Raw genomic sequence first — 27,071 nt, forward strand, 5'->3', positions numbered from 1 at the left:
AAATCATTGTGGCAGAAAATGTATCTCAACAATTTACATACCACGAACATTAAGATGACTAACATACAAATAAATAGTTGTAATTGTTAAAATTTCTGACCTCTAGAGGAGAGTCTGGTTCATCCAGGATGCTCTTTTCACTCTGTATCCTCTGCATCGTCCCTGTTGAACTGGGGTCCATTATCAGCACGTTCTGACTACCAGCTCTGCCAAACTTACAGTCACTCTTTCTGGAGTCAGTCGTCCTGCACACCTCGTAGTTGTACACGTGTGGGAGAGTCCCTGTCCCCAAAGTGTTGGAGTAACGTGGTGGATAATATGGAATCACTGGCAGATTGGAGTGATACAGGATACGAGACTGTCTCCATCTGTAGATTTTCACTGATATAATGACCACCACACACGTGATGAATAAAAAGGAAACTACAGCCAAAGCCAACACTAAGTAAAAAGTCAGGTTCTCGTTGTACTCCTTGTCGTGTGTAAAGTCAGTGAACTCAGACAGCACTTCAGGAAAGCTGTCCGCCACCGCCACGTTCACAATGACTGTAGCTGAACGAGAGGGCTGTCCGTTGTCCTCAACTATAACAGTCAGTCTTTGTTTGACTGCATCTTTATCAGTGACTTGGCGGATAGTTCTTACTTCTCCATTCTGTAAGCCCACCTCAAACAGCGCCCTGTCTGTGGCTTTCTGCAGTTTATAGGAGAGCCAGGCATTCTGTCCAGAGTCCACATCAACAGCCACCACTTTAGTGACCAGATAGCCCACATCTGCTGAACGAGGCACCATTTCAGCCACCAGAGAGCCACCAGTCTGGACTGGGTAGAGAACCTGAGGGGCGTTGTCGTTCTGGTCCTGGATCATTATTTTCACAGTCACATTACTACTGAGTGGAGGGGAGCCTCCATCCTGAGCTTTGACCCGGAACTGGAAATCCTTGATCTGCTCGTAGTCAAAAGAACGCACTGCATGGATGACTCCACTATCAGCACTAACAGACACATATGAGGAGACTGGCACTCCGTTAACAGAGGAGTCCTCCAGTATGTAAGAAACACGGGCATTCTGGTTCCAATCAGAGTCTGTGGCTTTGACTGTGAATATGGATAGACCAGGTGTGTTGTTTTCCACTATGTAGGCCTCATATGAGCTCCTCTCAAAGACAGGAGGGTTATCATTGACATCAGAGATCTGTAAGGTGAGAGTGACGCTGCTGGAGAGGGAGGGTACTCCTTCATCAGAGCAGGTCACAGTTATATTGTACTGGGAGGAAAATTCTCTGTCTAAAGTTACTTCTGTAACTAAAGTGTAAAATCCATTTAATGCAGGCTGTATTTTGAAGGGGATGTTATCGTTCATAACACACTCTACCTTTCCATTATTTTCTGAATCTGGATCATTTACACTTAACATAGCTATGACAGTATTTGGGGGTGAATCCTCTAATATGGACTCTGATTTAGAAACCGTATTTATGTTGGGTTTATTGTCATTTACGTCTATAACATCAACTATGACTTTGGTTGAATCAGAAAGTCCCCCACTATCTGTTGCTTCAATATCTATTTGGTAATATTTTGCCTTTTCAAAATCTAATTCACCGACCAGAGTGATTTCACCAGTGTTCCTATCGATTTTAAACAGCTCGGTTAACTGACGTTTGCTCGTAGATATTGCATAAAACACTTCTCCGTTCGAGCCCACGTCTTTATCAGAGGCACTGACAGTTGTTACACTGGTGCCTTTAGGAGCATTTTCTTGTATTTTTGCTCTGTACTGCGGTTTAATAAATGTAGGAGCGTTGTCGTTAACGTCTAATACGGTGATGAATATCTGCATTGTTCCAGACATTTGTGGCTCTCCTCCATCTATAGCTGTTAATAACAGTGGTATATGTGCCTGCTTTTCCCGATCTAAAGATTTCTGTAACAGCATTTCTACCTTTTTACTTCCGTCTGCCTGATTTTCTAATTTTAACACAAAGTTATCAGTAGGACTGAGTGAGTATCGTTGTAATCCATTAATTCCAATATCAGAATCAATCGCTTTATCCAGTATGAATTTCGATCCTATCACAGCTGATTCGCTGATCTCAAAGCGCTTTTCTGCATTTGTAAAACTCGGTGAATTATCGTTTATGTCGGTGATTTCTACTGTTACCCGAAACAGTTCCATTGGATTTTCTAATATTAATTGGAAATGTAAAGCACAAGGCGTCGTCTCTCCACATAAAGCCTCTCTGTCTATTCTCTCCTGGATAAGGAGGACTCCTCTGTCTTTATTCAAACCGATGTATTCGACATTGTCTCCCGTGTAGACACGAGCTCTACCTGATTTCAGCCTTTTCAGATCTAAACCTAAATCATGTGCTATATTACCAACAATAGAGCCTTTCGCCATTTCTTCGGGGATGGAATAACTGACCTGCCCGAGCGTTAAGCCCAGACAGAAGACCGAGAGAAACAACAGTACTTGCCATCTCATTGTTCTGCCAGACATCGTTTCGTCTTCCGCAACGTTAAATCAAAAACATGAATCCGATCGCTCTGAAGGTAGACAGTCAAAACAAGGGTCCGTTCATAATATACATATAAAAAAACTATCTCGTCAATCCTCTTAAACCATCGATAAAGCTCCCACAGCGTATTCTGCCGTTCTCTGAATTTCTTCAAGCCATCCACACGGAGGGGCTGGACAAAAAGGTGAAAAACACGTCAGGATAAATAGTAACACGCTTGCCAATAGCGACCCTTTGAGTTGAAATCATATATTACAACTTATATCAGTACCTATCATTTCAGAGCAAACAGAAAATGAAAACATTTAAAATCGAATGACATTTATTTTTGTTTCACATGTCATTTAAGGAATAGCATATTTTGACAATATTCATTTTCACTGTTTCCGCCAAAAAGAAATAGCCATGATATTTACAGTAATCATCTTGATGAACCACATGGATAAAAGAAATGAAGTCACAAACTTAAAATAAAACAAAAATGTAAGTATAAGAAGTGTCAGAGGTAGAGGTCTACATTAGCCACTGTCTGTGGCGCTGAATGGGCAGAAAGTTTAAGTATTATCTGTCTGGAAATCTTAGAGACTGAAACTGCCTCTAACAAGAGATGTACTAAAAACATTAGGATTGTTTAAAAAAAAATGTAATGGTTAAAGTTTCTAACCTCTAGAGGAGAGTCTGGTTCATCCAGGATGCTCTTTTCACTCTGTATCCTCTGCATCGTCCCTGTTGAACTGGGGTCCATTATCAGCACGTTCTGACTACCAGCTCTGCCAAACTTACAGTCACTCTTTCTGGAGTCAGTCGTCCTGCACACCTCGTAGTTGTACACGTGTGGGAGAGTCCCTGTCCCCAAAGTGTCGGAGTAACGTGGTGGATAATATGGAATCACTGGCAGATTGGAGTGATACAGGATGCGAGACTGTCTCCATCTGTAGATTTTCACTGATATAATGACCACCACACACGTGATGAAGAGGAAGGAAACTACAGCCAAAGCCAACACTAAGTAAAAAGTCAGGTTCTCATTGTACTCCTTGTCGTGTGTAAAGTCAGTGAACTCAGACAGCACTTCAGGAAAGCTGTCCGCCACCGCCACGTTTACAATGACTGTAGCTGAACGAGAGGGCTGTCCGTTGTCCTCCACTATAACAGTCAGTCTTTGTTTGACTGCATCTTTATCAGTGACTTGGCGGATAGTTCTTACTTCTCCATTCTGTAAGCCCACCTCAAACAGCGCCCTGTCTGTGGCTTTCTGCAGTTTATAGGAGAGCCAGGCATTCTGTCCAGAGTCCACATCAACAGCCACCACTTTAGTGACCAGATAGCCCACATCTGCTGAACGAGGCACCATTTCAGCCACCAGAGAGCCACCAGTCTGGACTGGGTAGAGAACCTGAGGGGCGTTGTCGTTCTGGTCCTGGATCATTATTTTCACAGTCACATTACTACTGAGTGGAGGGGAGCCTCCATCCTGAGCTTTGACCCGGAACTGGAAATCCTTAATCTGCTCGTAGTCAAAAGAATGCACTGCATGGATGACTCCACTATCAGCACTAACGGACACATATGAGGAGACTGGCACTCCGTTAACAGAGGAGTCCTCCAGTATGTAAGAAACACGGGCATTCTGGTTCCAATCAGAGTCTGTGGCTTTCACTGTGAATATAGAGAGACCAGGTGTGTTGTTTTCTACTATGTAGGCCTCATATGAGCTCCTCTCAAAGACAGGAGGGTTATCATTGACATCAGAGATCTGTAAGGTGAGAGTGACACTGCTGGAGAGGGAGGGTACTCCTTCATCAGAACAGGTCACAGTTATATTATATTGGGTAGCAATTTCTCTGTCTAAAGTTACTTCTGTAACTAAAGTGTAAAATCCATTTAATGCAGGCTGTATTTTGAAGGGGATGTGATCGTTTATAACACATTCTACCTTTCCATTATTATCTGAATCTGGATCATTTACACTTAACATAGCTATGACAGTATTTGGGGGTGAATCCTCTAATATGGACTCTGATTTAGAAACAGTATTTATGTTAGGTTTATTATCATTTACGTCTATAACATCAACTATGACTTTAGTTGAATCCGAAAGCCCTCCACTGTCTACAACTTCAACACCCATTATGTAATTGTTCGCCTTTTCAAAATCTAATTCACCGATCAGAGTGATTTCACCAGTGTTCCTATCGATTTTAAACAGCTCTGATAACTGACGTTTGCTCGTAGATATTGCATAAAACACTTCTCCGTTGGAGCCAATGTCTTTATCAGATGCACTGACTGTCGTTACACTGGTGCCTTTAGGAGAATTTTCTAGTATTTTTGCTCTGTACTGCGGCTTAACAAAGGTTGGTGCATTGTCGTTCGCATCTAATACGGTGACGAATATCTGCATTGTTCCGGACATCTGTGGCTCTCCTCCATCTATAGCTGTTAATAAGAGAGGTATATGTGCCTGCTTTTCCCGATCTAAAGCCTTTTGTAACACCATCTCTACCTTTTTAGTACCGTCGGCATCATTCTCTAGTTTTAATGCAAAGTTATCAGTAGGACTGAGTGAGTATCGTTGTAATCCATTACTCCCAATGTCAGAATCGATTGCTTTATCTAATACGAATTTCGATCCTATCACAGCTGATTCGCTGATCTCAAAGCGCTTTTCTGGATTTGTAAAGCTTGGGGAATTATCGTTTATGTCGGTGATTTCTACTGTTACCCGAAACAGTTCCATTGGATTTTCTAATATTAATTGGAAATGTAAAGCACAAGGCGTCGTCTCTCCACATAAAGCCTCTCTGTCTGTTCTCTCCTGAATAAGGAGGACTCCTCTGTCTTTATTCAAACCGATGTATTCGACATTGTCTCCCGTATAGACACGAGCTCTACCTGATTTCAGCCTTTTTAGATCTAAGCCTAAATCATGTGCTATATTACCAACAATAGAGCCTTTGGGCATTTCTTCGGGGATGGAATAACTGACCTGCCCGAGCGCTAAGCTGAGACAGAAGACCGAGAGAAACAATAGTACTTGCCATCTCATTGTTCTGTCCGATATGGTTTCGTTTTCTGTGCCACTAAAAAAAAGTAGATCCAATTGCGCTGAAAGTACATAGAAATAAGAAGGTTTCGTCGTTCAAATATATGTTTAAAAATGTTTCCTTCGATATCAGTCCCTGCAGTCCGTCTTCAAAGCTCCGACGGTGTAGTCTGCCGTTCGGATTTTCTTCAACATACCAACAAAAAGGGGCAGGCCGAAAACGGAAAAAAACAAATCTTGATGAACAGCAACACGCTTGCCAACAGCGACCCTTTGAGTCGAAATTACAGATTACAATTTACATCAACCCCAACCATTTCAATGAAAACCCAGTTTGAGAATAAACCAAAAAACATTTACTGGTGTTTTACGCGGCGTTTAAGGAAATGCGTATTTTGACAATGTTAATTTAAATTGTTTTTGCAAAAATACGCATATTATTTTGTGTATCCTCTATGTACATGAATACATGAATAAATGATATGAGGCAAAATCATAAAAACAAAAACGTATGTATAGGAACTGCTAGTAACAGCGGTCTGCATTGGCCGCTGTCCGTGGTGCTGAACAAGGAAGGCTATTTATCTATCTGGAAATCTTGGTGACCAAAACTGTGTCTAAAAAAATAATACACTACTCATTACATCAACATTAAGATGGTTTAAATAAAAATACATCATTGTAATTGTTAAAATTTCTAACCTCTAGAGGAGAGTCTGGTTCATCCAGGATGCTCTTTTCACTCTGTATCCTCTGCATCGTCCCTGTTGAACTGGGGTCCATTATCAGCACGTTCTGACTACCAGCTCTGCCAAACTTACAGTCACTCTTTCTGGAGTCAGTCGTCCTGCACACCTCGTAGTTGTACACGTGTGGGAGAGTCCCTGTCCCCAAAGTGTCGGAGTAACGTGGTGGATAATATGGAATCACTGGGAGATTGGAGTGATACAGGATGCGAGACTGTCTCCATCTGTAGATTTTCACTGATATAATGACCACCACACACGTGATGAAGAGGAAGGAAACTACAGCCAAAGCCAACACTAAGTAAAAAGTCAGGTTCTCATTGTACTCCTTGTCGTGTGTAAAGTCAGTGAACTCAGACAGCACTTCAGGAAAGCTGTCCGCCACCGCCACGTTAACAATGACTGTAGCTGAACGAGAGGGCTGTCCGTTGTCCTCCACTATAACAGTCAGTCTTTGTTTGACTGCATCTTTATCAGTGACTTGGCGGATAGTTCTGACTTCTCCATTCTGTAAGCCCACCTCAAACAGCGCCCTGTCTGTGGCTTTCTGCAGTTTATAGGAGAGCCAGGCGTTCTGTCCAGAGTCCACGTCAACAGCTACCACTTTAGTGACCAGATAGCCCACATCTGCTGAACGAGGCACCATTTCAGCCACCAGAGAGCCACCAGTCTGGACTGGGTAGAGAACCTGAGGGGCGTTGTCGTTCTGGTCCTGGATCATTATTTTCACAGTCACATTACTACTGAGTGGAGGGGAGCCTCCATCCTGAGCTTTGACCCTGAACTGGAAATCCTTGATCTGCTCGTAGTCAAAAGAACGCACTGCATGGATGACTCCACTATCAGCACTAACGGACACATATGAGGAGACTGGCACTCCGTTAACAGAGGAGTCCTCCAGTATGTAAGAAACACGGGCATTCTGGTTCCAGTCAGAGTCTGTGGCTTTGACTGTGAATATAGAGAGACCAGGTGTGTTGTTTTCTACAATGTAGGCCTCATATGAGCTCCTCTCAAAGACAGGAGGGTTATCATTTACATCAGAGATCTGTAAGGTGAGAGTGACGCTGCTGGAGAGGGAGGGTACTCCTTCATCAGAGCAGGTCACAGTTATATTGTACTCTGAAGCTCTTTCTCTGTCTAAATCACTGTCAGTTACGAGGCTGAAGAATTTCTTCGACGTTGTTTTCATTAGAAACGGCATGTTATCCGCTATAAAACACGAGACCTTTCCATTTTCACCAGAATCAGGATCTTGGACGTTAAATATAGTTACAACAGTTCCTGGGGAGGAATTTTCTGACACCGAATTAGTTTTAGACATTATATTAATAGACGGATGATTGTCGTTTGTATCGGTCACTTCAACCATAATTTTACACGAATCTGTTAGTCCTCCCTCATCACTGGCTTGGACGTGGATCTCATAGTCCTTTGACTTTTCGTAATCTAAATTCCCATTTAAAGTTACTACACCATTTTCTTCGCCTATTTCAAACATAATAGGAACATCATCTAAAGTATTTTTAATCGAATATGACACTTTCCCGTTTGAGCCTTCATCTGCATCTGCAGCACTAACAGTACATAAAACAGTGCCTTGCGGTGCCGTCTCTGTTACAATAACCTTATATATTTCTTGCGTGAATACTGGGGCATTGTCATTAGCATCTAGTACAGAAATTTCTACACGTATTGTTCCTGAGAGCTGTGGATCACCACCATCGATAGCTGTAAGTGTTAAAGACAAATGTTCTTGCGCCTCTCTGTCAAGGTGTTTTTGTAAAACCATCTCGACCTTTTTACTTCCGTCTTGCTGATTTTGGAGTTTTAGATTGAAATTGTCTGTAGGTTTAAGAGAGTAACTCTGCAGCCCATTTACACCTACATCGAGATCCATTGCTCTTTCAAGCATGAATTTTGCCCCGATCACAGCTGACTCACTAATCCTAAATTTCATCTCATCCTTTTTGAAGCTAGGTGCATTATCATTAATGTCATTAATTTCGACAGTAACCGTGTAAAACTCAATAGGTTCCTCCAGTGTAATCTGAAGATGTAAAGCGCAAGGTGTCGTCTGCCCGCACAGCGTCTCTCTGTCGATTCTTTCTTTGACGAGCAGGCTTCCCTTGTCTTTATTCAGCTCGATGTATTCTGCGCTGTCCTCTGTATATATGCGTGCTTTGCCAGATCTCAGTCTTTTAAGGTCTAACCCTAAATCCTGTGCTATATTTCCAACAAAAGAACCTTTAGCCATTTCTTCAGGAATGGAGTAGGTGACCTGCCCGGCAACTGAGCTGAAGGAAAAAATCAAGATAAACAACGATACTTGCCGTATCATTCTTAAATCGGTCATTTCTTCTACAAATGCTCTTTCCCAGAGTGATATATGTCTGTATTCCCAACCGCTGCGGTAACCGGATTCCAAAGTATTTAAGAAAAAGACGATCGACAAAATTTGCTTTTAAAATCCGAGACAAATGATCCGCAGCACGGCTTTCTCCAGGTTTAGACAACGACGAATTGGTGTTCTGTGTGTCTGCTTCTCTTTAAATCATGTGAGAAGATTCTACATGGGACAACAGCGGCCCTGAGAGTCCAAACATTTGCACTGCATGAAGCATACACTAGTAGGAGGTATAAGATGCAAAGAAAAAAAAATTTACAGTCATTGCAGGATTGGTAATTATCACCAGTTTCTAACATTCCACAGCATTTCTTTTAAATAAATTACACCTGCAACTATTAAATTACACACATTCATTGCAACAGACTCTTAGACCAAAATGATGTAGAAGCCTAGATTTGGAGTTGTTGAGTCAACAGTTTGTTTTACGTGTTCTGTAATGTAGAACCACATAAAGACAGACAATTTCTGCAGATTTGATCATAAATAATCAAGGATAAAGACTATTATGTTTGAATGTATTGTTGTAATTTTTTGATGAATAAAGAGATGTAATGTTTCACTGAAGTTTATTGTTTTTTGTTTATCGTTTATACGGATCCCCATCAGTTTCCACTGTAGTGGTTGCTACTCTATCTGGGGTCCATTAAAATACAAATACAGTTTATAAAATACATTAAAAAAAATAAATGCAAATTTACAATTAATTGTTATCATCAGCAAGCTGAAAACTTCATCTTAAGGGATAAACATTAAAACATTTTACCTTTACAGCAACGTGGATTGCGAGAGTCAAAACAATTATTTGCATTACTATATTTCCTTAAATAGTTCCTGTTTGAGTGTTTTTTTTTAACGAATGTACACTTTTAGTGTGTTTGATGTATGAAGGTAACTTATTACTTAAACTGGAGGCCCTGCATAAGACAGACTTTTTAATTCGATTCGTTTTTGATTTCAAATAGCAATCTTGAAAGATGATTAAAAAACTGTTCCACCAAAATTCTGTAAATTGCTTCAAAATATTTGCTACCATTGATTTTTTTTTTTTTTTGTAAAACTTGACAAATGGGTAGAAACACAAGTAAAACTGAGCAACTGATAAATTTACTTCTAAGGTGCACACTTAGTTTGTATTTTAAACTTTTCAATACCATCAGTACCAAACTGACAGGAAACTCATCCACCTCTTCAAAAATTCCAGTCCTAGTGCTTATACATTTAAACTGCCAGTGTAATGGACTTGTAGCGGGCTTTCATTTGTTCTCCAAAAACATAAATGGGAATTGAGTTTAAAGTGGTTTTATGCTCATGTCCTTACTGTTTAAATGGTTGATCTTGGATGACACTGAAGGACAAAGTCAAAGAGCACGGGTGACTTAGGCACAAGAAATGTATGGTTTCACATATGTGTTCATACTGAAGATGAAACATAATCAGCATAAAGTAAACCAGGTAGAAACATTCACATAGACAACAGTATTGGAAGCAATATGTTTTCAGCCTTTCCATTTGTATCACTTCACCTTGTTTACTGAGAAGTGCAAAAAGAAAATGGAACTTTTCAAAATGATCACAGACTATTGGGTATAAGGATGGTATATATACTTTGATGGAGCATATTAACATATGCCTCAGTTTTGTTTTGCTTTTCATTGCAAAGAAAACTACATGTATAAAACAAAATTCCATTTATGAAGCACATGTGGAAAAACAAATCTATATGTATGGACAAAAAAGACAATTACTGCGATGATAAGTTATGTATAACTGTTCAGTAGTAATGATTCCATGATTTATATGTGATGTACTGATACATCTTATTAAAGTGGAGCTGAACACAGCCTATGTCAACCCACTAACCAAAAACTGCTGAATGACTCCCAAACATCAAACAGCAAATATTGTAGCCAAAGGTTTGTTCTTGTACGGCAAGAATTAAAAGACAGAAAATGGTGTTAATCCATGGAACTAACCTCTAGAGGAGAGTCTGGTTCGTCCAGGATGCTCTTTTCACTCTGTATCCTCTGCATCGTCCCTGTTGAACTGGGGTCCATTATCAGCACGTTCTGACTACCAGCTCTGCCAAACTTACAGTCACTCTTTCTGGAGTCAGTCGTCCTGCACACCTCGTAGTTGTACACGTGTGGGAGAGTCCCTGTCCCCAAAGTGTCTGAGTAACGTGGTGGATAATATGGAATCACTGGTAGATTGGAGTGATACAGGATGCGAGACTGTCTCCATCTGTAGATTTTCACTGATATAATGACCACCACACACGTGATGAAGAGGAAGGAAACTACAGCCAAAGCCAACACTAAGTAAAAAGTCAGGTTCTCATTGTACTCCTTGTCGTGTGTAAAGTCAGTGAACTCAGACAGCACTTCAGGAAAGCTGTCCGCCACCGCCACGTTAACAATGACTGTAGCTGAACGGGAGGGCTGTCCGTTGTCCTCCACTATAACAGTCAGTCTTTGTTTGACTGCATCTTTATCAGTGACTTGGCGGATAGTTCTTACTTCTCCATTCTGTAAGCCCACCTCAAACAGCGCCCTGTCTGTGGCTTTCTGCAGTTTATAGGAGAGCCAGGCATTCTGTCCAGAGTCCACATCAACAGCCACCACTTTAGTGACCAGATAGCCCACATCTGCTGAACGAGGCACCATTTCAGCCACCAGAGAGCCACCAGTCTGGACTGGGTACAGAACCTGAGGGGCGTTATCGTTCTGGTCCTGGATCATTAGTTTCACAGTCACATTACTACTGAGTGGAGGGGAGCCTCCATCCTGAGCTTTGACCCTGAACTGGAAATCCTTGATCTGCTCGTAGTCAAAAGAACGCACTGCATGGATGACTCCACTATCAGCACTAACGGACACATATGAGGAGACTGGCACTCCGTTAACAGAGGAGTCCTCCAGTATGTAAGAAACACGGGCATTCTGGTTCCAGTCAGAGTCTGTGGCTTTGACTGTGAATATAGAGAGACCAGGTGTGTTGTTTTCTACTATGTAGGCCTCATATGAGCTCCTCTCAAAGACAGGAGGGTTATCATTTACATCAGAGATCTGTAAGGTGAGAGTGACACTGCTGGAGAGGGAGGGTACTCCTTCATCAGAGCAGGTCACAGTTATATTGTACTCAGAAGCTCTTTCCCTGTCCAAATCACTATTTGTGAGGATGCTATAGAAACCTTTCGACGTATTTTCAATGAAAAAAGTATCACTGTCAGTCAGATAACATTTAACGACTCCGTTATTGTCTGAGTCGGCATCATGAACATTCATAACAGCAACGACTGTTTGAAAGGGGGAGTCTTCCGGTACAGACTGTGTTGTTGACATCAAGTCTATCACTGGACTATTGTCATTAACATCAGTAATATCAAACAGTATTTTGCATGAATCACTGAGTCCACCTTGATCTCTTGCCTTAACATGCAACAGATAATGTTTTGACACTTCATAATCTACTTTACCAATTAGCCGTATCTCTCCACTTGTCTGATGTATTTCAAATACTTCCAAAATATCATCAGTGTTACCAGAGATGGAGTAAGTTACAACACCATTTGTGCCTTGATCTAAATCTGTGGCTGTCACTCTCATCAAGGATGTTCCTTTAGGGGAATTTTCGATTAAACTAGCCTTATATGTTGATTCTGTGAACACTGGTGCATTGTCATTCGCATCTAACACGGTTACGAGAATTTTCACTGTCCCCGAGAGCTGCGTTTCTCCGCCGTCTACGGCTGTCAGTGTTAAAATCAGCCGCTCTTGTTGTTCTCGATCGAGCGTTTTTTCTAACACCATCTCTACTTCTTTTTCTCCAACTGCGTTGTCAGTGAGTTTTAAAACGAAATTATCTGATGGGTTGAGTGAGTAACCTTTAAGCCCATTGATGCCAACATCATAATCCACAGCTTTCTCTAGTACAAATTTCGCTCCCCTCACGGCCGACTCACTTATCTCGAATGACATATTACTCATTTTAAATAGTGGAGCATTGTCGTTAATATCAGTGATTTCCACATTAACTTGATAAAATTGGATCGGGTTTTCCAAAATTATTTGGAAATGTAACGCACAAGGAGTCGTTTGTTTGCACAACGCCTCTCTGTCTATTCTGTCCTTGATGAGGAGGACCCCCCTTTCTTTATTTAACTCGATGTATTCACCGCTGCTTCCAACATGCAGGCGAGCTTTTCCTGTTTTTAAACGTTTTAGATCCAAACCTAAATCTTGTGCTATGTTGCCAACAAACGAGCCTTTGGACATTTCCTCGGGAATAGAATAACTCACCTGCCCAAACACGGAGCTAAGCGAGAGCAACGAGAAAACACAGAACAAATGCCGTCTCATTGTTTCTGCTCAAGCGAATCTACACTGACAAAAGGATAAAAAATAAATAAAAATAAAAATATTCCACAAATAATCCAAGCGAAGTCCAATCAGCAATGAATAAAAACTGATGTATCACCCTCATGAAAATATCAAAACATATCCATCTTTTTAGCCGATGTATGTTAATCCCTGCAATGCGAAACCTACATCGAGTCAAGCCTTCTTCACACAAATCGAAATGATCTGGGAGGTGGTGCTGGAATAGCAGAAAAAACCAGCACATATTGGCCAACAGCGTCACTAGGAGTACAGAAGAGGAAACTGCAAATAATAATAAAAATACTTCAAGCAGTTTAACATTTAAAGCTCATCTTGACACAGCTTTTAATAATGACTTTGATTTGCATTTTCACCCAACGACAAAACAATGATTACTTATGATAAAGCTGTAAAAAATTATAAAGTAAAAACTTGTATTAAAAGAGGGGAAAAAAAGAAAGGAGAAAAGGAAAATTAACCTATTTTTAAAGTCACGATCTGATTGTGATAATTGTGTTAACGACAGTATTTCTTAAAAAAACTGTACAGTCTCACACACATACTTACATAAATAAAATACACTGGAGAAAATACTTGTTCGATTATGTGAAATGGACAAATGGTTGTGTAAGTGTAACAGATAGAAAACAATGCAAAATTGCTGTTAGAGAAAAACTAAACCATCCTCATGCAGATAAAGAAACTGAGCTCTGTCCGTGGTGCTGAAACGTTTCCAACATGGACAAGACCCTGCTCCAAGAATGTATGATGACAACACTATTAAAAGCTAAAGCAACATCACTGAGAGAAAAGCAATGACAAAACCAACCTCTAGAGGAGAGTCTGGTTCATCCAGGATGCTCTTTTCACTCTGTATCCTCTGCATCGTCCCTGTTGAACTGGGGTCCATTATCAGCACGTTCTGACTACCAGCTCTGCCAAACTTACAGTCACTCTTTCTGGAGTCAGTCGTCCTGCACACCTCGTAGTTGTACACGTGTGGGAGAGTCCCTGTCCCCAAAGTGTCGGAGTAACGTGGTGGATAATATGGAATCACTGGCAGATTGGAGTGATACAGGATGCGAGACTGTCTCCATCTGTAGATTTTCACTGATATAATGACCACCACACACGTGATGAATAAAAAGGAAACTACAGCCAAAGCCAAAACTAAGTAAAAAGTCAGGTTCTCATTGTACTCCTTGTCGTGTGTAAAGTCAGTGAACTCAGACAGCACTTCAGGAAAGCTGTCCGCCACCGCCACGTTTACAATGACTGTAGCTGAACGAGAGGGCTGTCCGTTGTCCTCCACTGTAACAGTCAGTCTTTGTTTGACTGCATCTTTATCAGTGACTTGGCGGATAGTTCTTACTTCTCCATTCTGTAAGCCCACCTCAAACAGCGCCCTGTCTGTGGCTTTCTGCAGTTTATAGGAGAGCCAGGCATTCTGTCCAGAGTCCACATCAACAGCCACCACTTTAGTGACCAGATAGCCCACATCTGCTGAACGAGGCACCATTTCAGCCACCAGAGAGCCACCAGTCTGGACTGGGTACAGAACCTGAGGGGCGTTGTCGTTCTGGTCCTGGATCATTATTTTCACAGTCACATTACTACTGAGTGGAGGGGAGCCTCCATCCTGAGCTTTGACCCGGAACTGGAAATCCTTGATCTGCTCGTAGTCAAAAGAACGCACTGCATGGATGACTCCACTATCAGCACTAACGGACACATATGAGGAGACTGGCACTCCGTTAACAGAGGAGTCCTCCAGTATGTAAGAAACACGAGCATTCTGGTTCCAGTCAGAGTCTGTGGCTTTGACTGTGAATATAGAGAGACCAGGTGTGTTGTTTTCTACAGTGTAGGCCTCATATGAGCTCCTCTCAAAGACAGGAGGGTTATCATTGACATCAGAGATCTGTAAGGTGAGAGTGACGCTGCTGGAGAGGGAGGGTACTCCTTCATCAGAGCAGGTCACAGTTATATTATACTCAGAAGCTCTCTCTCTGTCTAAATCACTGTCTGTCACTAAACTATAAAAATTATTAGTTGAAGATTTTAAAATAAACGGCACTGTCTCACTCACGAAACATTGCACCTTTCCATTTTCTCCAGTGTCTTTATCTTCAATATTAATCATTGTAACAACGGTGTTGAGTACAGCATCCTCGGATATTAGGTTTGACTTTGACATTATGTTAATTTCTGGTTTGTTATCATTTACATCCTGCACATCGATCATCACTTTACAAGAGTCTGTGAGACCTCCATCATCACTAGCACGGACATTTATTTGAAAATATCGTGATACTTCAAAGTCAATATTTCCGATCAAAGTAACCTGACCACTTTCCTTGTTAATGCTAAATACTCTTTTGACATCATCTGTATTTCCAATTGAATATGTTATTTTACCGTTAGAACCCTCATCTGCATCTGACGCTGTCACAGTGGAAACAACTGTGCCTGTAGGTGAATTTTCAGTAACTATAGTCTTATAAATAGGCTGAGTAAAAACAGGAGCATTATCATTTACATCTAAAACTGTAATGTCAATCTGCATTGTCCCTGACAACTGCGGCTCTCCTCCATCTAAAGCCGTTAACACTAGAGATATATGTTCCTGTTTCTCTCTGTCTAAAGGTTTCTGCAACACCATCTCAACATTTCTATTCCCATCAGCGTTATTATGTAGCTTTAAAACAAAATTATCTGTTGGTTTCAATTCATACCTTTTAAGATCATTAATTCCAACATCAAGATCGACTGCTGGTTCCAGCACAAATTTAGATCCAATAACAGCTGATTCGCTGATTTTAAACTCCACCTTTATTTCTTCAAATGTCGGAGCATTATCGTTAACATCAGTAATCTGAACTGTAGCGCTGTAAAACTCCATCGGGTTTTCCAAAATAACCTGAAAATGTAAAGCACAAGGCGTCGTCTGTCCGCAGAGCGTCTCCCTGTCGATTCTCTCTTTAACAAGGAGGACTCCTCTGTCTCTGTTCAGCTCGATGTACTCGTCACTCCCCCGAGTATAAATACGAGCTTTACCAGAAATTAATCGTTTTGTTTCTAAACCTAAATCCTGTGCGATGTTGCCGATTACAGAGCCTTTCGCCATTTCCTCTGGAATTGTGTAGGTGACTTGTCCAGTCACCGAACTCAGAGAAACGAGACAGAAAAATAGAATCGCCCGTCGGTTCATTGTTCTGTGGTAATATTTCCTCCAAAAAAGCGTATCCTTTTGTATGAATCCTTTCAATAGAGTAGTTGTTTTCTGATGTTAAACGTCAATGTTGCTTCTCCACAATCAAGAGAACGAAGAGTACAAAAGTTCCTAATCTACAAAACACGACGTTTATGTCGATTTACTGTTCTTTACTCGTCTTTGGCCGTCCTCATAATGGCGAATGGACATGGGAGGTGCTGTTATAATCACACTCTCAAGCTTCCACAGTCAAGGCAACAGCGGCCCTAACAGTTCATTATATAAAACTGCAGAAAATCAACATGAGATACCCATCCAGGGGACGTACATATCAGAAAATCCTGCTGAAAAATGAATTGCAGGTAAGTCATACTTCCCAATTTTAGATGAACATTTGCTGTATGTGATGGTTTACGATATCAATGTCTCATTTTCAAAATTAAAACCGACTTTAATTGAGTAACAATTATGACATCTTACCGAATGTACAAAAGAGTAGTCAAAAAAACATGCGAATAAAAAAATACATCAAAAATATAAAATAAAATAAAGAAGAAGAAGAAGAAGAAGAAGAAGAAGAAGAAGAAGAAGAAGAAGAAGAAGAAGAAGAAGAGCTTACGGAGAGAGGACAAAAATGTGTAGAATTGTCTCTGTCCGAGGTCCTGAAATCATCACAACGTGGCATTAAAGAGAATTACTGGCCTGATGATCTTGTTGCTGCTATAATCATGTAACCAATAGTTTTTGAAAACTATTTTTTTAAATAAATAAAAATCCAAAATTGGCTGAAACAATTTAAGTAATAAGAACAACAGCTTGAAACAAAGTTAAAACGTCCACCCATTTATTAGTATGTAAAATAATATCACATGAGTTCTAGTAATTAACCTTGAAGCTATAAATGTGAGAAAGATAATTTGTTTCTAACCTCTAGAGGAGAGTCTGGTTCATCCAGGATGCTCTTTTCACTCTGTATCCTCTGCATCGTCCCTGTTGAACTGGGGTCCATTATCAGCACGTTCTGACTACCAGCTCTGCCAAACTTACAGTCACTCTTCCTGGAGTCAGTCGTCCTGCACACCTCGTAGTTGTACACGTGTGGGAGAGTCCCTGTCCCCAAAGTGTCTGAGTAACGTGGTGGATAATATGGAATCACTGGGAGATTGGAGTGATACAGGATTCGAGACTGTCTCCATCTGTAGATTTTCACTGATATAATGACCACCACACACGTGATGAAGAGGAAGGAAACTACAGCCAAAGCCAACACTAAGTAAAAAGTCAGGTTCTCATTGTACTCCTTGTCGTGTGTAAAGTCAGTGAACTCAGACAGCACTTCAGGAAAGCTGTCCGCCACCGCCACGTTTACAATGACTGTAGCTGAACGAGAGGGCTGTCCGTTGTCCTCCACTATAACAGTCAGTCTTTGTTTGACTGCATCTTTATCAGTGACTTGGCGGATAGTTCTGACTTCTCCATTCTGTAAACCCACCTCAAACAGCGCCCTGTCTGTGGCTTTCTGCAGTTTATAGGAGAGCCAGGCATTCTGTCCAGAGTCCACATCAACAGCCACCACTTTAGTGACCAGATAGCCCACATCTGCTGAACGAGGCACCATTTCAGCCACCAGAGAGCCACCAGTCTGGACTGGGTACAGAACCTGAGGGGCGTTATCGTTCTGGTCCTGGATCATTATTTTCACAGTCACATTACTACTGAGTGGAGGGGAGCCTCCATCCTGAGCTTTGATGCAAAACTTGAAATCCTTGATCTGCTCGTAGTCAAAAGAACGCACTGCATGGATGACTCCACTATCAGCACTAACGGACACATATGAGGAGACTGGCACTCCGTTAACAGAGGAGTCCTCCAGTATGTAAGAAACACGGGCATTCTGGTTCCAGTCAGCGTCTGTGGCTTTCACTGTGAATATAGAGAGACCAGGTGTGTTGTTTTCTACAATGTAGGCCTCATATGAGCTCCTCTCAAAGACAGGAGGGTTATCATTGACATCAGAGATCTGTAAGGTGAGAGTGACGCTGCTGGAGAGGGAGGGTAATCCTTCATCAGAGCAGGTCACAGTTATATTATATTCAGAAGCTCCCTCTCTGTCTAAATCACTGTCTGTGACTAAACTAAAGAAGTTATTTGTTGATGTCTTTAAAGCAAATGGGACACTTTCCCTCAGAGAACATTGTACCCTCCCGTTTTCTCCAGTGTCCTTGTCTTCAATATTTATCATCGTCACGACTGTGTTGACTTTTGCGTCTTCTGATATTACATTTGTTTTTGACATTATGTTAATTTCAGGATTATTGTCGTTTATATCTTGTACATCAATGAGCAATTTACATGAATCTGTAAGCCCACCGTCATCACTAGCGAGTAAATGTATTTGATGATTTCGGGAGGTTTCAAAGTCAATGTCTCCTATTAAAGTTACCTCACCAGTTTCCTTATTGACCTCGAACAATTTCTTGTCATCATCTATTGCATTAGTAATTGAATATGTTATTTTACCATTGGAACCCTGATCTGCATCTGAGGCTGTGACGGAAGCCACAACTGTGCCTTTTGGTGAATTCTCCGTCACTGTAGCCTTGTATGTGGGCTGAGTGAAAACAGGAGCATTATCATTTGCATCTAAAACTGTAATGATAATCTGCATTGTTCCTGACATCTGTGGTTCTCCTCCATCCACAGCCGTTAATACAAGGGATATCTGTTCCTGTTTTTCTCTGTCTAAGGGTTTCTGTAAAACCATTTCAATATTTTTATTTCCGTCAGCGTTGTTATGGAGCTTCAAAACGAAATTATCTGTTGGTTTTAATTCATAGCCATGGACACCATTAATTCCAACATCGGGATCTACAGCCCTTTCCAGTACTAATTTTGCGCCGATCATCATGGATTCACTAATTTTAAAGTTCATTTCAGCCTTTTTAAAGATTGGCGAGTTATCATTGATGTCTGTAATTTGAACTGTGACACTGTAAAATTCCATAGGATTCTCTAATATAACCTGAAAATGTAAAGCACAAGGCGTCGTCTGTCTGCAGAGCGTCTCCCTGTCGATTCTCTCTTTAACAAGGAGGACTCCTCTGTCTCTGTTCAGCTCGACGTACTCGTCACTGTCTCGGGTATAAATACGAGCTTTACCAGTAATTAGACGCTTGATCTGTAAACCTAAATCTTGAGCTATATTTCCAACCAGAGATCCTTTAGGCATCTCCTCCGGAATAGAATAGCTCACCTGACCACGAACGGAGCCGAAAGAAAGGACGGACAGAAACAGCAGTACTTGCCTCGCCATTGTTACATCCGATTTAATGTGGGGTTTAATGTGTTGTTGTATTCCATGTAACGGATATAAATTCTCATATATAACGGTAATTTAGCCCCCGCAAAAAGCAGAAAGGAAAACAGAAATCCACAGGGATCGATGGTTCTTTTGCGAATATTCCACAAAAAACGAATCTGTCTCTTGCATGTCCGTCGTGTTCAGTCTTTATTCCGACGTTACAGGGGAGGTACTGCTTCAACCAACACTCATGCATCGACACTCTGGTGAACAGCGGCCCTAAGAGTTCACATTGTAAAACTACACCAGTCCAACATGAATATCACTGATCAGAAGATTAACTTTATAAATACGTGGATTTCGCTTCAGGTAATAACAAAAACTATAATGACATGTCTTGTTTCCAAACACTTGTCAACCATCTTTGCACAAAAGGTCCACATTTTCCGAGTTTTCTGTAAAGGTATATTCGTAAAAGAAAGGCTTTTGTTTTAAGAACTGTATCCTATTTGAAGTAACTGGAAAAAAAAGTCAGAAGAAGAAACCATAATGAAAAAAACCTGGTCAAAAATGTCTATATTATACACACTGATTTAATCTTACGAATAAGGTGATGGAGCCAATTAATAAGATAGTGTTGTTGTCCAATTTTCTGATATTCACCGAGTTAAATAAATTATAAATGTTAAAATTCTTTTCAAAGACTTGCCCTAAAATACACATTAATGTACAAAAAAAATGCATTTTAAATCCAGAGAATATAAAAACGCCAACACTGTACACATGCAAAAGAAACGATTGATAGCGTATAGGACACTCATTACAACTGGCCGTCTACGTATATAAACAAACAATGATACGAATATATCACAGTTTATATATGATGTGAAACTGAAACAAAAGAAAGATCTAAACTGTGAATGAGAACACGACAAACGGACTTCACAAGAGCATCATATTAATAACCATGATCTGAATGAAGTAGAAAAACTATACTGTTTCTAGGAAGATGTGGAATAAAATGACAGATGTGCAAGAATAAGGTCTATGAACTTTATGCTCCACAACACGGGAGACTAAAAAACACCAATTTCAAATTTTTCTATATGATGCATATAAAGTATGATAAGGCAGTCTAACCTCTAGAGGAGAGTCTGGTTCATCCAGGATGCTCTTTTCACTCTGTATCCTCTGCATCGTCCCTGTTGAACTGGGGTCCATTATCAGCACGTTCTGACTACCAGCTCGGCCAAATTTACAGTCACTCTTTCTGGAGTCAGTCGTTCTGCACACCTCGTAGTTGTACACGTGTGGGAGAGTCCCTGTCCCCAAAGTGTCGGAGTAACGTGGTGGATAATATGGAATCACTGGCAGATTGGAGTGATACAGGATGCGAGACTGTCTCCATCTGTAGATTTTCACTGATATAATGACCACCACACACGTGATGAAGAGGAAGGAAACTACAGCCAAAGCCAACACTAAGTAAAAAGTCAGGTTCTCATTGTACTCCTTATCGTGTGTAAAGTCAGTGAACTCAGACAGCACTTCAGGAAAGCTGTCCGCCACCGCCACGTTAACAATGACTGTAGCTGAACGAGAGGGCTGTCCGTTGTCCTCCACTATAACAGTCAGTCTTTGTTTGACTGCATCTTTATCAGTGACTTGGCGGATAGTTCTTACTTCTCCATTCTGTAAGCCCACCTCAAACAGCGCCCTGTCTGTGGCTTTCTGCAGTTTATAGGAGAGCCAGGCGTTTTGTCCAGAGTCCACATCAACAGCCACCACTTTAGTGACCAGATAGCCCACATCTGCTGAACGAGGCACCATTTCAGCCACCAGAGAACCACCAGTCTGGACTGGGTAGAGAACCTGAGGGGCATTGTCGTTCTGGTCCTGGATCATTATTTTCACAGTCACATTACTACTGAGTGGAGGGGAGCCTCCATCCTGAGCTTTGATGCAAAACTGGAAATCCTTGATTTGTTCGTAGTCAAAAGAACGCACTGCATGGATGACTCCACTATCAGCACTAACGGACACATATGAGGAGACTGGCACTCCGTTAACAGAGGAGTCCTCCAGTATGTAAGAAACACGGGCATTCTGGTTCCAGTCAGAGTCTGTGGCTTTCACTGTGAATATAGAGAGACCAGGTGTGTTGTTTTCCACTATGTAGGCCTCATATGAGCTCCTCTCAAAGACAGGAGGGTTATCATTTACATCAGAGATCTGTAAGGTGAGAGTGACGCTGCTGGAGAGGGAGGGTACTCCTTCATCAGAGCAGGTTACTGTTATATTATATTCAGAAGCTCTCTCTCTGTCTAAATCACTGTCTGTCACTAAACTATAGAAATTATTAGTTGAAGATTTTAAAAGAAACGGCACTGTCTCACTCACGAAACATTGCACCTTTCCATTTTCTCCAGTGTCTTTATCTTCAATGTTTATCATTGTAACAACGGTGTTGAGTTTGGCATCCTCCGAAATTATATTTGACTCTGACATTATATTTATTTCTGGTTTGTTATCATTTACATCCTGCACATCAATCATCACTTTAGAAGAGTCTGTCAGACCTCCATCATCACTTGCACGGACATCTACTTGAAAATGCCGTGATTGTTCAAAATCAATATTTCCGATCAAAGTTATCTCTCCGTTGTCTTTGTTAACTATAAATAGCCTTCTGACGTCATCTAATCTATTAGTGATTGAATATGTAACTTTACCGTTTGAACCCTGATCTGCATCTGAAGCTGTAACAGTGGTAACAACTGTGCCTTTAGGTGAATTTTCAGTAACTGTTGCCTTGTATGTGGGCTGAGTAAAAACAGGAGCATTATCATTTACGTCTAAAACTGTAATGTCAATCTGCATTGCTCCTGACATCTGCGGCTCTCCTCCATCTACAGCTGTTAATACGAGTGATATGTGTTCCTGCTTCTCTCTGTCTAGAGGTTTCTGTAAAACCATCTCGACGATTTTCTTCCCATCAGCGTTGTTATGCAGCTTTAGAGAAAAATTATCTGTTGGTTTCAGTTCATACCTTTTAAGATCATTAATTCCAACATCCAGATCCACAGCCCTTTCCAGCACAAATTTCGATCCAATCACCGCTGATTCGCTGATTTTAAATTCCACTTTGTTTTCTTCAAACATTGGAGCATTATCATTAATATCTGTAATCTGCACTGTAACGCTGTAAAACTCCATCGGGTTTTCCAAAATAACCTGAAAATGTAAAGCACAAGGCGTCGTCTGTCTGCAGAGCGTCTCCCTGTCGATTCTCTCTTTAACAACGAGGACTCCTCTGTCTCGGTTCAGCTCGATGTACTCGTCGCTGCCTCGAGTATAAATACGAGCTTTACCAGAAATTAATCGTTTTGTTTCTAAACCTAAATCCTGTGCTATGTTACCGATTAAGGATCCTTTGGTCATTTCTTCTGGAATTGTGTAGGTGACTTGCCCAATCACCGAACTGACCGAAGCAACACAGAAAAACAACACTGCCAGTCGCTTCATTGTTCTAATCCAGTTTTTCTCTCACAAACTGTGTCCTTGTGCTCTAAATCCGTCCAGCTGATAAAATTTCAAGTGTCAAGCAACAATGTCGCAGATATTCCATCCAAAGACAGTGTAGTATGCAAGTTCCTTATCTACGAAAAGATGTTTAACATGTCGAATAGGACATCCATTCTTCTCTCATCTTTAACTGTTCACGTAATGGCGAATGTACATGGGAGGTGCTGCTACAATCACACTCAAAATTCCACTTTCAGGGCAACAGCGGCCCTTTCAGTTCATCATTGAAAATTGCAGAAATCAAACAAAGTAACCTATGTAAAAATGTAATAATTGTAAAAGAATGACAAATAATAAAATGCAGGTAACTTTTATTTTAACGATATCAAATATAAATCTATTGCGTGTGATAGGTAATGATACCAATACACTTTTACAGAATAAAACCTTTGTTAATTATGTACCAAAGCTAATATTTTACTTAACCTAAAAAAAGATATTTTTAAAAAACCTGGACATGAAAAAGGGTATTTAAAAAGTACTAATATATACAAAGAAGAGGAAAAAACAAAGACGTGTTTATAGGAAGGAAGGAAAAAAGAAAAAAAGATAAAGCGCTATCCGTGGTTCTGAAATCATGAAAACTTGACACACGAGCGAATGACTGCCTCAGTGTTACTGTTGGTTGAGGCATTCTCATTTATGGACATAATGTTGAATACTATATGAAAACAAAAAGAAAGAAAATGTGCAAATCACACAACAATGCAAGCACTACGAAGAATGAATTGAAACAAAAGCAAAACAATAGCCAAGAGTCAATAGCAAAAACATATCAATTCAAGGAATGAAAGTTATAAGCTGCTCAAATAAAAAATAATTTATGTCTAACCTCTAGTGGAGAGTCTGGTTCATCCAGGATGCTCTTTTCACTCTGTATCCTCTGCATCGTCCCTGTTGAACTGGGGTCCATTATCAGCACGTTCTGACTACCAGCTCTGCCAAACTTACAATCACTCTTTCTGGAGTCAGTCGTCCTGCACACCTCGTAGTTGTACACGTGTGGGAGAGTCCCTGTCCCCAAAGTGTCGGAGTAACGTGGTGGATAATATGGAATCACTGGCAGATTGGAGTGATACAGGATGCGAGACTGTCTCCATCTGTAGATTTTCACTGATATAATGACCACCACACACGTGATGAAAAGGAAGGAAACTACAGCCAAAGCCAACACTAAGTAAAAAGTCAGGTTCTCATTGTACTCCTTGTCGTGTGTAAAGTCAGTGAACTCAGACAGCACTTCAGGAAAGCTGTCCGCCACCGCCACGTTAACAATGACTGTAGCTGAACGGGAGGGCTGTCCGTTGTCCTCCACTATAACAGTCAGTCTTTGTTTGACTGCATCTTTATCAGTGACTTGGCGGATAGTTCTTACTTCTCCATTCTGTAAGCCCACCTCAAACAGCGCCCTGTCTGTGGCTTTCTGTAGTTTATAGGAGAGCCAGGCATTCTGTCCAGAGTCCACATCAACAGCCACCACTTTAGTGACCAGATAGCCCACATCTGCTGAACGAGGCACCATTTCAGCCACCAGAGAGCCACCAGTCTGGACTGGGTATAGAACCTGAGGGGCGTTGTCGTTCTGGTCCTGGATCATTATTTTCACAGTCACATTACTACTGAGTGGAGGGGAGCCTCCATCCTGAGCTTTGACCCTGAACTTGAAATCCTTGATCTGTTCGTAGTCAAAAGAACGCACTGCATGGATGACTCCACTATCAGCACTAACGGACACATATGAGGAGACTGGCACTCCGTTAACAGAGGAGTCCTCCAGTATGTAAGAAACACGGGCATTCTGGTTCCAGTCAGAGTCTGTGGCTTTGACTGTGAATATAGAGAGACCAGGTGTGTTGTTTTCTACTATGTAGGCCTCATATGAGCTCCTCTCAAAGACAGGAGGGTTATCATTGACATCAGAGATCTGTAAGGTGAGAGTGACGCTGCTGGAGAGGGAGGGTACTCCTTCATCAGAACAGGTCACAGTTATATTGTACTCAGAAGCTCTCTCTCTGTCTAAATCACTGTCCGTTACTAAACTATAGAAATTATTGGTAGATGATTTTAAAGTAAATGGTACAGTTTCACCTATTGAACATTGCACCTTTCCATTTTCTCCAGTGTCTTTGTCTTCGATGTTAATCATTGTAACCACTGTGTTGAGTTCGGCGTCCTCAGATATTATGTTTGACTTTGACATTATGTTAATTTCTGGTTTGTTATCATTTACATCCTGCACATCAATCATCAATTTACAGGAGTCTGTGAGACCTCCATCATCACTAGCAAGAAGATCTACTTGAAAATGCCGTGATTCTTCAAAGTCAATATTTCCAATCAAAGTTATCTCACCACTGTCCCTTTTCACCGTGAATAATTTCCTCACATCATCTAATGTATTAGTGATTGAATATGTTATTTTACCGTTAGAACCTTGGTCTGCATCTGACGCTGTAACAGTGGCAATAACTGTGCCTTTAGGTGAATTTTCAGTAACTACAGCTTTATAAATAGGCTGAGTAAAAACAGGAGCATTATCATTTACATCTAAAACTGTAATGTCAATCTGCATTGTTCCTGACAACTGCGGCTCTCCTCCGTCTACAGCCGTTAATACGAGTGATATGTGTTCCTGTTTCTCTCTGTCTAAAGGTTTCTGCAACACCATCTCAACATTTTTGTTTCCATCAGCGTTATTATGTAGCTTTAAGGCAAAATTGTCTGTTGGTTTCAGTTCATACCTTTTCAGATCATTAATGCCAACATCCAGATCCACAGCCCTTACCAGCGCAAATTTCGATCCAATCACCGCTGATTCACTGATTTTAAACTCGGCCTTGTTTTTTTCAAATATCGGAGCATTATCATTAATATCTGTAATCTGGACTGTAGCGCTGTAAAACTCCATCGGGTTTTCCAAAATAACCTGAAAATGTAAAGCACAAGGCGTCGTCTGTCTGCAGAGCGTCTCCCTGTCGATTCTCTCTTTAACAAGGAGGACTCCTCTGTCTCTGTTCAGCTCGATGTACTCGTCGCTGCCTCGAGTATATATACGAGCTTTACCAGAAATTAATCGTTTGGTTTCCAAACCTAAATCCTGTGCTATGTTACCGATTAAGGATCCTTTGGTCATTTCCTCCGGAATTGTGTAGGTGACTTGTCCAGTCGCCGAACTGAGACAAACGAGACAGAAAAATAAAAGCGCCCGTCGGTTCATTGTTCTGTGGCAAAAATCCTCCACAAAAGTAGGTCCTCCTGCTATAAATCCTACCAAAAATAACTGTTTTCAGTTACTTAACATTAATATCGCATCTCTACCATCCACAAAGCAAAGAATACACAAGTTCATGATATACGAAACACGGCATTTCTGTAGTTGTTCTGCTCTTTGCTCGTCTTTTGCCGTCCTCATAATGGCGAAGGGACATGGGAGGTGCTGTTATAATCTCACTCTCAAGCTTCCACAGTAAAGGCAACAGCGGCCCTAACAGTTCATTGTATAAAACTGCAGAAAATCAACATGAGAAAACCATCCAGGGGAAGTACATATCAGAAAGAAAGCTACTTTAAAATGATTAGCAGCAAAGTCATTTTCCTAATTTTAAATATACATTTACTGTATGTTATAGTTTACAATATGAACATCTCATTGTTGCCATCAAAACCAATATCAATTGAGTAACAAACAACAAATCTTACCGAATACAAAAAAGAGGGGTCATATAGTTTGGGAATTAAAAAAAAAAAAAAGAAAAAAAAAAAGACTGAAGAAGAAGAAGAAGAAGAAAAAGAAGAAGAAGAAGAAGAAGAAAAAGAAGAAGAAGAAGAAGAAGAAGAAGAAGAAGAAGAAGAAGAAGAAGAAGAAACATTA

General features: G+C 40.8%; 9 protein-coding genes across 44 annotated transcripts in view; all 9 read right to left on the reverse strand.

Annotated features, from left to right (window-relative positions):
- LOC115426731 (protocadherin gamma-C5-like) overlaps nt 1-27,071 on the reverse strand; it is a 332,740-nt gene that overhangs the window by 94,626 nt on the left and 211,043 nt on the right. The window lies entirely within an intron of this gene.
- On the reverse strand, nt 44-2,671 carry LOC115426753 (protocadherin beta-16-like). The gene has a single exon (XM_030144974.1). It carries the CDS (start codon nt 2,498-2,500, stop codon nt 59-61), a length of 2,442 nt encoding a protein of 813 aa, XP_030000834.1. The 5' UTR covers nt 2,501-2,671; the 3' UTR covers nt 44-58.
- Nucleotides 2,520-5,747, reverse strand: LOC115427480 (protocadherin beta-16-like). Its single transcript, XM_030146058.1, has 3 exons — nt 3,184-5,747; nt 2,642-2,691; nt 2,520-2,547 (listed from the first exon to the last, which is right to left on the reverse strand). The coding sequence occupies exons 1-3, from the start codon at nt 5,566-5,568 to the stop codon at nt 2,520-2,522; spliced, it is 2,463 nt and encodes an 820-aa protein (XP_030001918.1). The 5' UTR covers nt 5,569-5,747.
- LOC115426752 (protocadherin beta-16-like) lies at nt 6,217-8,833 on the reverse strand. The gene has a single exon (XM_030144972.1). The coding sequence runs from the start codon at nt 8,665-8,667 to the stop codon at nt 6,217-6,219; it is 2,451 nt and encodes an 816-aa protein (XP_030000832.1). The 5' UTR covers nt 8,668-8,833.
- LOC115426765 (protocadherin gamma-A10-like) lies at nt 10,583-13,353 on the reverse strand. The gene has a single exon (XM_030144986.1). The coding sequence runs from the start codon at nt 13,077-13,079 to the stop codon at nt 10,677-10,679; it is 2,403 nt and encodes an 800-aa protein (XP_030000846.1). The 5' UTR covers nt 13,080-13,353; the 3' UTR covers nt 10,583-10,676.
- Nucleotides 13,873-16,590, reverse strand: LOC115426758 (protocadherin beta-16-like). Its single transcript, XM_030144979.1, has one exon. The coding sequence runs from the start codon at nt 16,309-16,311 to the stop codon at nt 13,888-13,890; it is 2,424 nt and encodes an 807-aa protein (XP_030000839.1). The 5' UTR covers nt 16,312-16,590; the 3' UTR covers nt 13,873-13,887.
- On the reverse strand, nt 17,199-19,841 carry LOC115426759 (protocadherin beta-16-like). Its single transcript, XM_030144980.1, has one exon. It carries the CDS (start codon nt 19,625-19,627, stop codon nt 17,210-17,212), a length of 2,418 nt encoding a protein of 805 aa, XP_030000840.1. The 5' UTR covers nt 19,628-19,841; the 3' UTR covers nt 17,199-17,209.
- Nucleotides 20,693-23,349, reverse strand: LOC115426756 (protocadherin beta-16-like). The gene has a single exon (XM_030144977.1). It carries the CDS (start codon nt 23,138-23,140, stop codon nt 20,708-20,710), a length of 2,433 nt encoding a protein of 810 aa, XP_030000837.1. The 5' UTR covers nt 23,141-23,349; the 3' UTR covers nt 20,693-20,707.
- Nucleotides 23,991-26,641, reverse strand: LOC115426762 (protocadherin beta-16-like). Its single transcript, XM_030144982.1, has one exon. The coding sequence runs from the start codon at nt 26,415-26,417 to the stop codon at nt 24,006-24,008; it is 2,412 nt and encodes an 803-aa protein (XP_030000842.1). The 5' UTR covers nt 26,418-26,641; the 3' UTR covers nt 23,991-24,005.

The sequence above is a fragment of the Sphaeramia orbicularis genome, chromosome 10 (assembly GCF_902148855.1).
Source record: "Sphaeramia orbicularis chromosome 10, fSphaOr1.1, whole genome shotgun sequence".
NCBI lineage: Eukaryota > Metazoa > Chordata > Actinopteri > Kurtiformes > Apogonidae > Sphaeramia > Sphaeramia orbicularis.

Bases quoted from the DNA above. Each gene is read 5' to 3' on its own strand.
- LOC115426752 (XM_030144972.1), bottom strand. From the start codon at position 8,667: ATGACCGATTTAAGAATGATACGGCAAGTATCGTTGTTTATCTTGATT.
- LOC115426758 (XM_030144979.1), bottom strand. From the start codon at position 16,311: ATGAACCGACGGGCGATTCTATTTTTCTGTCTCGTTTCTCTGAGTTCG.
- LOC115426762 (XM_030144982.1), bottom strand. From the start codon at position 26,417: ATGAACCGACGGGCGCTTTTATTTTTCTGTCTCGTTTGTCTCAGTTCG.
- LOC115426759 (XM_030144980.1), bottom strand. From the start codon at position 19,627: ATGGCGAGGCAAGTACTGCTGTTTCTGTCCGTCCTTTCTTTCGGCTCC.
- LOC115427480 (XM_030146058.1), bottom strand. From the start codon at position 5,568: ATGAGATGGCAAGTACTATTGTTTCTCTCGGTCTTCTGTCTCAGCTTA. The intron at 2,692-3,183 runs GTTAGAAACTTT...CTTTTTGTCCAG, and splicing joins AACCAGACTCTCCTCTAGAG to CCCCTCCGTGTGGATGGCTT. The intron at 2,548-2,641 runs GTGGGAGCTTTA...GTCTACCTTCAG, and splicing joins AGAGAACGGCAGAATACGCT to AGCGATCGGATTCATGTTTT.
- LOC115426765 (XM_030144986.1), bottom strand. From the start codon at position 13,079: ATGAGACGGCATTTGTTCTGTGTTTTCTCGTTGCTCTCGCTTAGCTCC.
- LOC115426753 (XM_030144974.1), bottom strand. From the start codon at position 2,500: ATGTCTGGCAGAACAATGAGATGGCAAGTACTGTTGTTTCTCTCGGTC.
- LOC115426756 (XM_030144977.1), bottom strand. From the start codon at position 23,140: ATGAAGCGACTGGCAGTGTTGTTTTTCTGTGTTGCTTCGGTCAGTTCG.